The following is a 15,254-nucleotide window of genomic DNA, read 5'->3' as shown; positions in this document are numbered from 1 at the left end:
CCCAGGCCGTAGCAGAGATCTGGATAGGAAGTGGAGCAGCTGGGACTTGAACTGACACCTCTATGGGATGCTGGTGCTGCCTGTGGAGGCTTAGCCTGCTCCACCACAGCACTGGGCCTTCTCTGCCAAATTTTGCTTCAAAACTCTTTTCTCTTTTCCTTAATATAACTCCATCAATGCCATAGCTGTTATAATTTATCTGACATTAAAATTATTTATTAATTGGGCCCTTGAGCAAGTTCCTTAACTTTTCTGGATTCTGTCCCTACCTTGGTGATAACAATATTTATTTCATAGCACTCTTGTGAGAACACACGACATGGCCTATGAAGTCCCCATTACCACTTGATAAAGTGCAGGTACTATTATTAGGCGGAGGTGAGAGAGAAGCACTTTGAGGCACTGGGTGGGCATATTAGAAGTGGGAGAACAGTGGTTAAGATGATGTGAGATGAAAATAATTTTAACATTATTATTAGAATGTTTTTCTGATGGTCAACACAATAGACAAATGGACGTATTCATTGTTGTTAAAGTGAATGATGCAGGAGAAGAAGGAAGGAGAGAGCAGGGTACTGCAGAAAGAACGGAGGGAGGCTGCGAGACACTGGGGCGTTCTCATTCGGGCCCCCGAGGTGGTGTTCATACCGGGGGCTGGCTGTCCAGGACTCCAGATGCTCTGTGTTATTTATTTCTATGATCTGAAGTCAGACACGGTTAAAAGGTAGGATGTAGTGACAGTGATGGTGCTAAGAAAAATTAAAAATCATCAATTTTGGATTATGAAAATACAGTGCCAAAAAGATGTGGAAATATTAAATAAATATTCTAGTGTCTTAGTAATGTCAATCTTGGAAAATGAATTAAAGAAATTCCATTTTTTTTAAAAAAAAAGCAATAGAAGACAAAATGAGGAAGATGAAATGTAAGGAAAAACAATGAGTGGATCCAGTTAATAAATTGATTGGTCCACACCTAGGAAGTGAGTAGAAGCCATTGTGAGTTGAGGATCCAATGTTGTCGCTTTTCCATAATCAAAGACGTGTCCAGGTGGGTAATCCTTTACTTTCCACCCTCTGGATTCACAAATAAGGTAGGCAGAGGTTTCAGGGCGTGTGTTAAGACTGTGCCCTTGCTGCTCCCTCCCATCTGAAATCTAACCCCAGGTCCTCAGACTTCTGGACTTCACATACCAAAAACATTGCAATAAAGCCCATGTGGACACCCAGAAGATTGCCAACTTTTAGTTCTGGCAGTTAAATGCCTTTATAAAAGTAAGTGTCATCTGTTCTCGCCATACTGCACTAAAAGCAAGGGCATTTAACATTCTTGCACACCTGAACACACACACACACACACACAAAGGGAAGACGGACACAATAAAAGCCAAGATTTAATCCAGTAAAGCTACCGTTATGGAAAAAAAAAGTGTTCCATGTCATCCTACTGTTCACTTCTGTTCATGCAGGCTCTGCAGTAACTGTCCACACAAGCGCAGGTCTGCTGACCAGTTGGAAAGGGATGGTCCAGCTCTCGGGTGACCAGCCCAGGAGACAGAAATCCTGCCACTTCTCTGTACAAACCCAGTGCTGAAAAGATCGACCCTTTCCCCCAACCACTGTGTGGCCTCAAGCCAATTCATCAAAAGGATCTTTGTTGCCAGGGATGTGTGTGCGTGTGTGTGTGCGCGCGTGTGTGTGTGTATTTTGAGAGTAGTTTAGGTTGAGGAGGGGGAGCAGATAGAGAGGATAAATGGTAGAGAATATAACACAAGAAGGTGAAATTTTGAGTACTTGCAGCGATTAAGTACTTATGACTAAGCTATGTAGGCAGGACTGTGTTAGATTCTAGTGTAAAGTAACGGGATGTAGGATCTCATTGGGAATACTCTCTTTCTTCATCAGTCATTTGTTTTTAAAACAAGCCTTTTATGAGGTGTGGCACTCTGACGAGGTCAGTTTTGCTGCTCCTGTGAGAACTGCCTCCATTCTTACACAATCCGAATGTGGTAGACATGCTGATTATTGAATTACTCATCTGTGCACGTTGCTCAGAGTCCAGCCTGCTTCATCCAGTGTGTGTGCCACTTGAAAAGATGTTAAAAACTTAGTGTGGCAATGGCTTAGCAAGGAAAAAGGGATAAAAAGGGGTTGAAGAACAAAAATGCACCATGATCTTTGTATTATAAAAGAGCTTCCAGACAAGTTGTGTTCATAAATTTTGTGACTTTAGAAGTCTTTTATATCCACAGCTCAATATTCAATGATATTTACTTTTAGGATTAATTTGCCTTTATTCCTGCGTCCATTCTGGTACTGCAGCTGCAGAATTGTAGCTTCTCGGCGTTACATTTACGTATCTGGTGCTGGGGAAGCTAGTGATCCAGGACTGCGGATTTGAACAAAAAGGAGTCCAAGGGAGCTGAGCCCTCACTCCTTCCCTCAGTGTAGACTGCACACTGTTCGTGGCCCAGGCTTGAGAAGATATTTTATATCACTTGTCAGCCTTCTCCAGCTCAGTCGCTAATGGTGTGTGTGTGTATGTGTGTGTGTGTAGACTCAGCCACATTTCTGTCCTGAGTTGGAGTTAGTGACCATCTTTGGCTCACTTTGTCATTTCTCATTGTTTTGATAAACCGTGGCATTGCATGTGCTGCTTCAGTTGTCTCTAGTGGCCTCTGCCCTCTGAATTCCTCCCAGTGTCGTTCACAGTGATAATCCAGCTCTGGGGACTTCGCCAGCCACTGGGTAGACAGTGCACTCTCTGCTTCTCAGTTGGCTGGGGGGCTCTGTAGGGACCCCCACCTTGCTGAGCAGACTGCGCACAGCTAGACACTCTGAGGAGGAGCCCCTGGGACCCCACTCCCTGTTCCCTTTTCCTAAGCAAACCCCCAAGTGTCCTGAGGAACCCCACACAAGGAAGGGGTGCAAAATGTTTGGGTGACTCCGCCTGTGAGCCGAGGGGCCTTCACTCTCTTGTGCCATCATTGTGCTGAAGCCAGCGGCCAGAAGGTAGAAGCCTCGTTAGAGTGGAGTGGGAGAGCTCATCCTGTAGAAGCCTTTCCTGCATATCCATTTATGGTGCACATAAACCTTTCAGGTTTCCATCTCTAATGGGGTAGATTTATAAACATGCCCTGGCTGTTCATCATGTACCTGCTAGAGATTGCTACTCAGCAGACATGCTGTTGTCCTATTGTGAATAAACTGCCCTGGCCACGGCATAATGACTAATATTTGTGGTATGACCACGGCATTCCTAGGCCTCTTTTTAAAATGGAAGCTTTGGGTCATATCCTCCCCTGAGAAGGCCACTGGAATTTTGGGGTCAGCTTCTTTATGCATGGAAGTGCACCTGTTGAGATGTAATATTTGAGGGTTTTGTGTTTGAGTGGATAGGCATCTCGAAGCCCATCATGTTCCTAGACAGCATGGTTGAGTGATACTCCTCTAGGGACCAGACATAGCAAGAGCTTGAAGTGACAATAGGAGGACTGAGGATTCTTTTTTTTTTTTTTTTTTTTTTTTTTTTTGACAGGCAGAGTGGACAGTGAGAGAGAGAGACAGAGAAAGGTCTTCCTTTGCCTTTGGTTCACCCTCCAATGGCCGCCGCGGCCAGCACGCTGCGGCCGGCGCACTGCTGCGGATCCAAAGGCGGGAGCCAGGTGCTTCTCCTGGTCTCCCATGGGGTGCAGGGCCCAAGGACTTGGGTCATCCTCCACTGCACTCACGGGCCACAGCAGAGAGCTGGCCTGGAAGAGGGGCAACCGGGACAGAATCCGGCACCCCAACAGGGACTAGAACCCGGTGTGCCGGCGCCGCAAGGCGGAGGATTAGCCTAGTGAGCCGGCCCAGGACTGAGCATTCTCTAGAGAAAGTCTTGGGCCATACTTGTTTTCCTCTCAGTTGTGATGGCCTCAGCTAAGTGAGGAGGGGGCCTATGAAGGCACCCATCGCTCCTCTATGGATGGTGGAGAAAAGCGAGAGGCTCAGAAAGGGATGCCGTGAGCCCAGTAGTCACACTTGACGCTGAAGCTCTGGGTAGTGGGTAGTGTGGGTGCCACCCTTCTCCTGGAACCATCTAACACTGATGACAAAGCTTGCTAGTCCTTGTCCAGAGGGTGGGCATGGGGACAGAGAGGATGGCACTCCTGTCAATCAATTTAGCCCTTCATTAGTAACTCGAAAGAAAATATTGTGCCTAAGAGACCAGAACCACAGAAATGGAGGTAACTTGAGGTTAACCAGTGTCTGTCCACCATTATCACAGAGCTGGAAAGAGGGGAGATGTTTGAAATGTGAGAAATGGAAGAATTGAATGATGTCTTTTTGAGGCTAAAGTAAAACTTAAAAAAAAAAACACCTCAATTACATCAATTGGAAAATAAGTCTTTATAAGTGGAAAATACAGGGAACTCAGTTGTTTCTGCTGTTGCCAGTGCTGTCCTGAATGTTTTTATGGATTCTGCATCTGAGCACTGTGGAGCGAGCGTACTGGATGCCGTGTCTCCCACTGAACAGAGCCGAGAGCCTGGACAGAGTGCACAGAGCAGCCGAGGGCTGTGGGACGTAAATGCAGCAGGCATCGGGGCAGGAGGTGACCAGCTGCAAGTGCCCTGTTCTCCTGGTGTAGGCTCAAAGGTGACCCCAATCCCATAGGGCATGTGGGTGTGTGCAGAAAGATCTTCCAAACTTCACTTCCTGACCTGAGGAGCAGGAGAGGGGACTCCTAAGATCAGAGTGAGTGGGGGAAGCCACTATTTTGTTTTCTTCTCTTTTTTTAAGGGATTTATTTTATTTATTTCAGCGCAGGATTTCAGAGACAGATCTTCGATTTGCTGGTTCACTACCCACATGGCAGCAACAGCCAGGGTGAACCAGGCTGGAGCCAGGAGCCAGGAGCCAGGGACTTCTTCTGGGTCTCCCATGTGGGTGCAGGGACCCAGAGACGTGGGCCATCCTCCGCTGCTTTCCCAGGTGCATTATTAGGGAGCTGGATCGGAAGTGGAGCAGCCAGGCCTGGAACCGTGGTCCATATAGGATGCCAGTGTCGCGGGCAGCGGCTTTACCCACTGGCCCCAGAGCAGTTCCCTCCCACGATTCCTCCTCTTCATTCCACGTCTCCCCGTGCGTAGTGAGCCCTGTGGAGGCTGGGCAGGCAGCTGACGCCGGGGCCTGGGGAGGCCTTCTTTTTGGGGACAAGGACTGTGGTCCCGGAGCAGGAGGCAGATTCCTGTTGCAGTTTGTTTACTTATTTATGTGTTGGCCTCCGTCATCCCCACCACGCGGCAGCAGACTGAGCCAGGCAGCTAAAGCCCGGTCTTCTGGCAGAAGGAGCGTGAAAGGGGCTCCAGGAAACTGGACGGTGCTGGGAGATCACAGAGAGGATCGAGAGAGCTGCTGCCTACAATACTGTGTGGACTCCTGGCTCCCTTGTGGCTCTGCGTGTTTGGATCTGACTCCAGGCAGCCTTCCACACGCTCTGAGGGCTGAGATGTGCGCTGAGGCCAGCACACGCCTCCCAGGCAGAGGTCTGAATGCTTTACACTTGGGACGGATCCAGGCCGCTTCCTAAAGCCTTTGAGTGCTGAACTCACCTTCAGATCGCACCTGACAGGAGGCGACTTGGAGTGTAGCTTGAACTTGACCATGTTGGCCACCCACTTAAGAAATCACTGTCCATATGATTTAAACATTGAGAGTCTCAACACAATAATTAACATTCCTCTAAATGTATCAGCAACTAAGGAACCAGAATAATAGTTCATTTGGGAAAAGATAGCTGTTGCAAATACTGAGGCATCACAGGTGTTGGCATTTTCAGACTTTAGATCAGCTGTTATCATCATGGTACCAAAACTGTGGGAATAGGAGATAAAATATAGATACACGTGGGAAAACTTGTAACTGAAATATGTAGCAACCAAAAATTTTTAAAAAAATTTAAAAAATGGGCTCAGTAACAGAATGGAGACAATGTGGAATAATCAGTGGACCTGAAATTAGGTTAATAGAGATAATCCAATCCCAGCAGAGAAAGAGAGAAATAAATAAATAGAGCCTCAGGAAAGTGTGGGAAAGTACCAAAAAAAAGTATATATATTTTTTTAAGATTTATTTATTTATTTATTTGAAAGACAGAGTTACAGAGAGGCAGAGAGAGAGGTCTTCCATCTGCTGGTTCATTCTCCAGGTGGCTGCAATAGCTGGAGCTGTGCCGATCTGAAGCCAAGAGCCAGAAGCTTCGTTCTAGTCTCTCATATGGGTGCAGGGGCCCAAGGACTTGGGCCATCTTCTGCTTTCCCAGACCATAGCAGAGAGCTGGATTGGAAGTGGAGCAGCCAGGACTCAAACTGGTGCCATATGGGGTGCTGGGACTGCAGGCAGTGACTTTACCAGCTAGGCCACAGCACCAGCCCTAAAAGAAGTATATTTGTGTCAAAGTTCTACAAGAATGTAATATGAAAAAACATTGAAGAAATAATGACCCAAATTTGGTGAAAGACATAGATTCAAGAGGCTTGAACAAACCTAACACACCATACCCAGAGATACCATGAACTGTTGAAAACCAGAGAGAAAACTCCTGAAAGCAGCTAGAGAAAAATGAAACAACATGTGATACAGCACGTTGAATGCGGATTTTTCATTAGAGACGGCAAACACTAGGATAAAGTGGGACAGCCCCTTTACAGATCCAGGAAGCACGTCCTCCAGACTGTCGGGGAAGTACTGACATTCTCAGTGAAAACAGCACTTCACTTCAGGGGTCTTGCACAAAACAAATGCTGATGGACAAAAGCAATTTAGGGGGAAACTTGGAACATCAAGAATAAAGAATGTGATAATGGTAAATATGTGAGTAAATACATGTAATTAGTTTTACGTTGTTTAAAATATGGGTAAATACAGAAAATATTGTAGCAGTAATAGGGTTTTTCAGTATATGTGGGTATAACAAATATTGCAACTATAAAACAAAAGGAGAGAGGAAAAAGGGACCAACATGATGGTAAAGTTTACCACTTACAGAGGTAAAATATTAATTCTAAGTAGACTGTAAAAAGTTAAGTATCTGTAGTATACTAAAATGCCTAGAGTGAAAATTAAAAATGTGATATAAATATAGTGAAAACAGTAGATAAAATAGAATATTTAAAATGTTTAAATAGCCCAAATGAAAGCAAGAAAGGAAAAACAGGAATGAAATGAGAAAATAAAAAGTGATAGATCTAAACCCCAGCATGTGACCATATTAAATATAAATGGTCTAAACATACCAATTAAATAAAATCATTTTGAAAATCTTTGTTAATTGTTTATTTAAGAGCAAGAGAGAGAACGCCCATTCACTGTTTGATTCCCCAAATGCCCACAACAGATGGGACTGGGTTGGGTCCAAACCAAGAACTAGAAACCTAACCTAGGTCTCCCACATGGGTGGCAGGAACCCAGTTACTTAAGCTGATACTGCTGCCTCCTGGGGTCTGCATTGGAAGTAACCTGGAGGCTTTTTTAAAATCTAAAACCAAAACACTCTGGATCCAGAGAGTTTCACTGGAAATTCAAATAACAAATTCTACATGTTGTTTCTCAAAAAGTAGAGTAGGCAACATTTTTCAACTCATTTTATGGAACTGGCATTATCTTGAGGCCCAAACCAAAGAGGGGGCCGGTGCTGTGGTGCAGCGGGTAAAGCTACCGCCTGCGGTGCCATCATCCCATACGCGTGGAGGTTCAAGTCCCTGCTTCTCCACCTCCAATCCAGCTCTCTGCTGTAGCCTGGAAAGCAGCAGAAGATGATTCAAGTTCTTGGGCCCCTGCACACACCTGGGAGACCCAGAGGAAGCTCCTGGCTCCTGGCTTCAGATCGGCGCAGCTCTGGCCGTTGCTGCCATCTCTCTCTGTAACTTTGCCTTTCTTTTTCTTTCTTTTTTTTTTGGTCAGGCAGAGTTAGGCAGTGAGAGAGGGAGACAGAGAGAAAGGGCTTCCTTCCATTGGTTTACCCCCCAAATGGCCACTACAGCCGGCGCGCTGCACCAATCCGAAGCCAGGAGCCAGGTGCTTCCTCCTGGTCTCCCATGCAGGTGCAAGGCCCAAGCACTTGGGCCATCCTCCACTGCCTTCCTGGGCCACAGCAGAGAGCTGGACTGGAAGAGGAGCAACCGGGACAGAACTGGCACCCCAGCCGGAACTAGAACCTGGGGTACCGGCGCCGCAGGCAGAGGATTAGCCTAGTGAGCCGCAGCACCAGCCATAACACTGCCTTTCAAATAAATAAATAAAACTTTTAAAAGAAAGTATAAAGAGAAAACTACAAACCATTGTCCCTCGTGAACCCAGATGTAAAAATCCTCCGGAATATCAGAAAATTGAATCTAGTGGCATACAATAAAAGAATGATAAATCATCATGAAGTGGTGTAAGGCTTGGAATGTAAGATTGGTTCGGAATTTGAAAACCAGTCAATGTGTTTTGCCATGTTAACAAACTAAGGAAGGAAAACCAGATAATTCATTCAGAAAAAGCAGCTGACAACACTCACCATATTTTCACAGTAAAGGCCCTCAACAGTCTAGAAATAGAGGGCAACTTCCTTGGCCAGATGAAGAACATCTACAAAAATCTGCAGTCTGCATAATAATTAATGGTGCAAGACTGAACACTTCTTCTCTAAGACTGGGAGTAGGGCACAGAAGTTTGCTTTTACCATTCCTGGTCAGCATCATGCTGACATTCCTGTCTATTGGAATAAGGCAAGAAAATTGTCCCTACTTGAAACCCAACTGACCATTTAGAGAAAACTCAAGAAGCTTACAAAAAAGCTCCTGGAACTGCCTTGCTAGTGGGATTGCTAATTTGTATAGCCAGCTTGGAAATAGTTTAGTAGTTTCTTATGAAGTTAAATATATCCTTACCATATGACCCAGCAATCCAATTACTGACATGTATACCAATATGAGTGAATTTCAACATTATGGTCAGTGAACAAATCCAGTACCAAAAGGTTAGATACTACATGACTCCATTAATAAAACTTTCTGGAAAAGGACAAATAATGGGAACAAAGAACAGATCAGTGGTTCCCAGGGATCAGGAGTGTGTAAGGTATGGTGTGAGGGAGTTTTTTGGTGTTGGAACTGTTCTATATCTGACCATATATTTATTTGAAAGTCAGAGTTACACAGGGAGAGGAGAGGCAGGGAGAGGGAGGTCTTCCGTCCACTGGTTCACTCCTCAATTGGCTGCGATGACCGGAGCTGCACCAATCCAAAACCAGAAGCCAGAAGCCAGAAGCTTTCTCTGGGTCTTCCCACACAGTGCAGGGGCCCAAGGCTTGGGCCATCTTCTGCTTTCCCAGGCCAGAGCAGAGAGCTGGATAGGAAGTGGAGCAGCTGGGACTAGAACCAGCCCCCATATGGGATGGTGGCACTGCAGGTGGCAGCTTTACCCTGCTATGCCACAGTGCAGGCCCCCCCCCCCATTTGTGCTAATTTTTATTGAAGAACATTTAATATGGGTTTTCATGTTAACCCGAATAGTACGTGGGTTTCTTATAATTGTTGATTGACCTGATGACAGGTCACTGCTGTCCATTAGAACTCTCTGAGATAGTGGAAATGTTCTTTATCTGCTGTGTCCAGCATGGAAAATACCAGCTACATGTGTTGTGGAGTGCTTAAAATAGTGGAACCAACATTTTGACTTTGATTAAATTAACTTAAAATTGAATAGCTACATATAGCTGATAGCTACTCTCTCAGAGTGCAAAAAAGTTCTATTATGTTTAGGCATTCCTTATAGAGAGATGAAAGAGAATATGACCAGTTTTTAGTCTTTTGATACCAGGATTTTATGACTTTTTCTAGTTTTGTTAACACTTTATCAGTTATCTGACTTCTGTGAAGTGACACTGAGGATTGACCTACCGTTAAATATGTTGGAGGATGTGTAGAAGCTTGTAATAATAAAGATGCAGAAGAGATCAGAACCCAAATAACTTTTTATTTATGTATTTGAGAGAGAGAAAAACAGAGCTCCCTTGTACTGGCTCACTCCTCAGATGCTCGCAATGGCCGAGACTGTACCAGGGCCAGCGCCAAGCATCCAGAACTCCCAAGCCTCCGGGTCTCCTGTGTGGGTGGGGCAGGGACCCAACTACTTGAACCTCCCCAGCTGCACATTAGCAGGAAGCTGGAGCATAAGATAGCCCAATGTAGGAGGTGGGTATTTCATCCACTGGACTAGAGGCTCATCCCTGACTTATTTTTTTTTAATCAGCGAACCCAGCAGCCCTCCCTTGACCTCAGGGAATACATTCCAAGACCCTCTCTGTGCCTGAAAATGCAGACAGTAACCAAAACTCTACGTAAACTATTTTCCCAGTACACACATACTTACGATAAACGTTTAATTTATAAGTTAGGCCCAGAGAGGGAAACATCATCACTGATAATAAAACAGGCATTTATAACAATATGCTCCTGTGCTTCTCTCCTTTTCAGTTAAGAAAAGCACTTTATGGCTTTCCTTTGTCATCTGAGTTGCTGGCATCCCTACTTATGCGCTGGGGGGTCATTGTGAAGTACAATCAGGGTTCTTTGGGCAGAAGGCTGCACCACCACGGCAGCCGATCCGATAACAGAGACTGCTGTCCAGTGAGTGACGGGCAAGCTGTGTATATGGCATGGACATGCTGCACAAGGGGATGCGTTACGTCCCAGGCAGGAGGGAGTAGGACAGCCTGAAACTTCATTCTACTCAGAGCGGTGTGCAGTTTGGCACTTAGTCATTATTTCTGGAATTTCCTGTTGGATATTTTTGGATCCTAGTTAACCATGGGTAACTGAAGCTGTGGAAAGTGAAACCAAAAGTAAAGCTTGGGGAGGTGGGGTGTGTTCCTGGATTTGACTGTTGTGGGTGCTAAAAATGTGGTGAGCACAGCAGTCTGAATCCGTTGTCATCCTGGCCAGCAGGACTGGAGAGAGAGACTTAGGAATTTGTTCCAGGCTATACTGAGATGTCTGCGATGCATCACTTTGAAGGTACCTCCAGACCTCCTAGGAGTGTGTGTTGAATCATGACTTTCTCCTTCTAACAGGTTATTTTGGGGGCCTGTAAGAAGTACAAATTCAACCCATGCCAACTTCAAGTTTGTGATGGAAATGTTGGCCAGTGTTTCTTTGTGCTATGTCTGGACTTCATTTGCAGTGGTTTTCCCCCTGTTATTCGTAGTTTCTTTTTATTTCTGGAGGTATTGTGATACCTTCTTTTCATATGTGTTTACTTTTCGTTCCTCAGTTAATTGGAAGCACCTTGAGGTCAGAGGTTAGCTCTGTAGCTGTGTCTCCTTTTTAAAAATATGGAGCCTTTGCAAACTTCATATTTTTTATCTGATTCCATCTTAACAGAGGAGGAATGCAACCCACAGAGAGGTAACCTGGCCATAATTAAATAAGCCAGTGATAAGGTAATTCAGTTTCTCAGCTCTTTGACCTTATAACTAATTCCAGTTAAAAGCGCTCTAGGACTCAATAATGTTACATCTTTAAAACCGCAGAAATATGCATGATGGTTTTGAAAACTAATTGGGGAATGCCATTTTCAGGTGTATTTTCAGATGTGGTTGTTGCTTCTCAAATTGGAGGCACATAGGCCCCAAGGGGCTGGGGTCACATCCTGGCAGGTGTATACAACCTCAAGATAAATGTGGACAGTCTCCCTAAAGGGGCAGTTCACTTGCAACTTGTGGAAATTCATGTTGAACGGTGTTACTACTAAGGCAGTCAGGGATCTGTCACAGAGGAGAATGCATTAGTTTCATGGATTTTAGGGAGTCTTCAAAATGGAACCCTATTCCTCTGCAGTTGAGATTACCAGCTAGAAACACTGAGACACTCCCAGGTGAGTGTTAACCCAGTGCTTGGAAAGGACTGGTCCACAATCTAAATATTACTGTAATAAAGTTACACTGGAGAGAGAGCATGTCTTTTCTCCACACCTGCCCATAGTTTTCCTATCAAAACAACAGATGCAGAATCTGCCCTTTAACCTGAAGCTTCAGAGACTCTTAGGGTTTCTCACTCTGCTTTCATCTTTTACTTCTGTGTCTTTGGACAGAAGAACTGAGTGTACAAAAACAACCTATACCATGGTGTAGTATGGGAAAGTTGGTATCTGAATACTTAATTTGTAATTTCATATCCATTGTGCAGATGGAGAATCCTTGGAATGTAATTGTCTTTTAATATATTTTACAAGGTGCTGTGGACTACCAGTAACCAGAGGCCCTGGATGCCTGTTCTGGCTGGCTACTTAGCCACCTTGAGCAAGTCACTTTCCCCGTTGGAGCTGTAGGATTATCTTTTATCAAGTGATAATTTTTGAGCTGACTTTCAGTGTCTCTTTCCGCTCTAAAATGCCATTCTTTGTTTCACATCCTAGGAGAGTTGACCTGATTGGAAGACTTTAGAAAACTTTACTGACACAGTAGCTATGTTCACTTTGTCTGCATATCGCTGCTTTCTGATAATCACGGTTACCAAGTGTGCTTGTTCAGCTGCCTTGTCTCTTCTGTGTTGCATCTCATCCAGCTTGAATTGAAATTGTCTTTTCCACCCTTATGAAAACGCACTTAACTAAAAAAGGCCCAGATGACTTTGGGACTTTGTTTTGGATCCACCTTGGCTGAATTTTTCACTTGTGTCCTTTCATCGGTTTTTGTGTGACCAAGAAGGTCTGATCTGTTATGTGTGCACATGGATTCCCGCTTAGAGGATTTTCTCCCCTTATTTCTCAGTCTGCACTAATAGTCTACCTAGGCACTACTCCAAATGTCAGGCTCCTAAATTGCAGATAGTCTTGTGGTTAGCTTCTGGGCAGGTTGTGTTAAGGGGTACTTAAAAAAAATTGTAGGAAAAAATGGAATTAGGAAAAATTTTATCTTTGGTACAAAACATTTGAACCCATCCATAATTTTTTTCATAAAATGCATTTTCTTGTGAACTGTTTTGAAGACCCTCTCCCATAGGCATCCTAATGTCTCATGCTGGATGTTTTGGGTAGCACTTCTGGGAAGCGGAAAAGTATCTCGTATCTCTCTGCTTCTCTCTTTTCCCTGTTTAAATACCCTTTGCATCTTGTTTGTCTCGCAATAGACCTTTTATCTTACGTCAATAATGATCTTCTCTCTTCGGATACATCTTCTACCCTGTTGCCCAAGTAACCTAAACATTTAGCACCTATAATATCACTCTCCTGCAAAAGCCCTTGAATTCCTTGCTCCACCAATTTAATGTTCTTTGAAATCTTATCCCAGCCTGCCCGACCCTTTGGCTTTATCTTTGCTAGTCTCCTTCCGGTACATTCTGCCATCTTCGCCAAGCTTCCTAGGCCACCAGCCGCTCCCCAAAGCATCTTTTGCTTTCTGATCCCAATGTCTCTGTTGCTGCTGCTTTGCTGCCCGGAAAGATCCCCGTCTGTCTCTCCCTGCACCTTTGCCTACCCGTCCTGTGGGGGCCACCGCAGGGGCCTGTCGTCCCTCAGAGCTTCCCAGTTCCCGTCAGCCTTCAGTGATGTCTCTTCCCCATCTCAGAAATAACCATTTTTCTTTGTCCTTGTGATCTTCTTTTGCCTTCCGTCTTGAGTGATGGCAAGCTGTGAGGATAGGAGCTGCGACTCATTCATCTGTATTCTGACCTAACACCAAGCATGATGTCTTCTGTGTTCCATTTAGTCAACGCGTGTTGACCTGAGCTAGGATGGTGTAGTGTAATTGTGGTATAGAGCAGGATCCACTTCTACTCTGTTGGTGCAGTCCTGCAGAGGGGAGTCTCAGCATTTCTGACTTCCGAGTGGTGACGGGAGACACAGAAGTCCCTGGGGAAGCAGCTGACCATCCTGTGTGGTATACCTCCCTTCCAGTGAGTTTCCATACAAGCTTGTGACTAATTGCTTTTGGAGAATGTGAGTTTCTAAGGGAGGAGACTGACTAATGGCCATAGCAAATGCCGAAGGAGATTGGTTGCAGTTATAAGGTGGGTCATTTTCTTATCCATTAAGGACTGTTCTTCATCTGCTCGTGGGCCACACTTCTTGCTTCCTCTCCCTCCGTTTTCCAGCGTGAACCCTCAACACCAGGCAGGCCTGTGTTCTAATCCTCCACCTCCCTATCGTCAGTAAGTGCCCCACACCTTGGTTCATGCTTCCTCTTCCAGGTCATTCACGTATTCATTCAGCACACATATATTTAGTGCCTACTGTTGGCAGGGCACTTTCTCAGGAGTACATGTGTAAACACAAAACGTGCCGACGTCCCCTGCTCATGGTGCTCCGGCTCTAACATACAGGATGCCCTGTCTCTGTTTTTTACCCATCAACTCAGGTTCTGTGCTGCTGAATTCTAGGGAGCACCTGTGGCTTTATTCTTTGCTTTGGCAGGCACTGCCTTGTGTTTTTTGCACTTCTACTCTAGGGGCATATGATCTACTCCGATGCATTCTAAGTAGAGACCATGTCATTTGTTCATGAGAAGGTTTATGGACCAGTGTTCCTGCTGGGCCCAGGACAACTTCTACTGCAAGGACTCAACTTTGTAAACTTAACCTCCTTGGCCCCAAAGGCCAGATAAGCAAATTGACTTCAGTTTAAAAATCGAGGCATAAATTCCTAGACATGTTCTTGTTTCCAATGGTTATTTTATTATAATAATCAAGAGACTTATTCTACATTATGTGCACTGTCTTAAACTTGCAATGTGACTGTAGGATTTTGCAATTGGGCACCCAATAAATATTTTTAATCGATTTAAGGGTATTTATTGTTCTCTGCTTTATCAAGTGCAACAGCTCTAAGACTGTGCTAGACCATTAGTCACCAACATGTGTATTAAGATCTTGCACAGCTATATCACTGTGTGGTGCTGCTATTTAATCTTCTGCCAAGGAACCTGTCAGGTGCCAAGCACAACCTCTGCCCACACCTCATCAAGGGAGCAAATCACCTCCCTGATATTCTATATGATGTTTGTAAATCTTTACTGTTACACAGAAGCTGCTGTTAATAGGAGGAAGAGGTGGCAGGGGAGGGAGGAGGACTGCTAAACACAGTGGCAGCTGATTGCCAAGCTGATCTCACCATCAGACGCCAGGATCTAACACTTCAGAGTGACTTGCTTCCCCTGATTTCTGAATTGAGGTGAACGGTGTCCATGATAAAACCCATCTTGCTGTTAGGAGGGCAGCAGGATGAGTTTGT

General features: G+C 44.9%; 1 protein-coding gene across 6 annotated transcripts in view; it reads left to right on the top strand.

Moving 5' to 3' along the window:
- The window catches only part of STOX2 (storkhead box 2), a 253,967-nt gene that overhangs the window by 198,863 nt on the left and 39,850 nt on the right, over positions 1–15,254 (top strand). Inside the window, exon 1 of one of the 6 annotated variants that reach the window (XM_062213214.1) lies at positions 10,955–11,044. The exons of the other annotated variants lie outside the window; for them this stretch is intronic. Coding sequence (XP_062069198.1) covers positions 11,020–11,044 — 25 coding nt within the window. The 5' untranslated portion in view covers positions 10,955–11,019. Of the gene's footprint in view, positions 1–10,954; positions 11,045–15,254 lie in introns of those variants that run through there. 6 annotated transcript variants of the gene reach the window in all.

The sequence above is a fragment of the Lepus europaeus genome, chromosome 16 (genome assembly GCF_033115175.1).
Source record: "Lepus europaeus isolate LE1 chromosome 16, mLepTim1.pri, whole genome shotgun sequence".
Classification (NCBI taxonomy): Eukaryota; Metazoa; Chordata; class Mammalia; order Lagomorpha; family Leporidae; genus Lepus; species Lepus europaeus.
The sequence above is the reverse complement of the archived record's forward strand: the minus strand, read 5'-3'. Positions and strand labels throughout refer to the sequence as shown.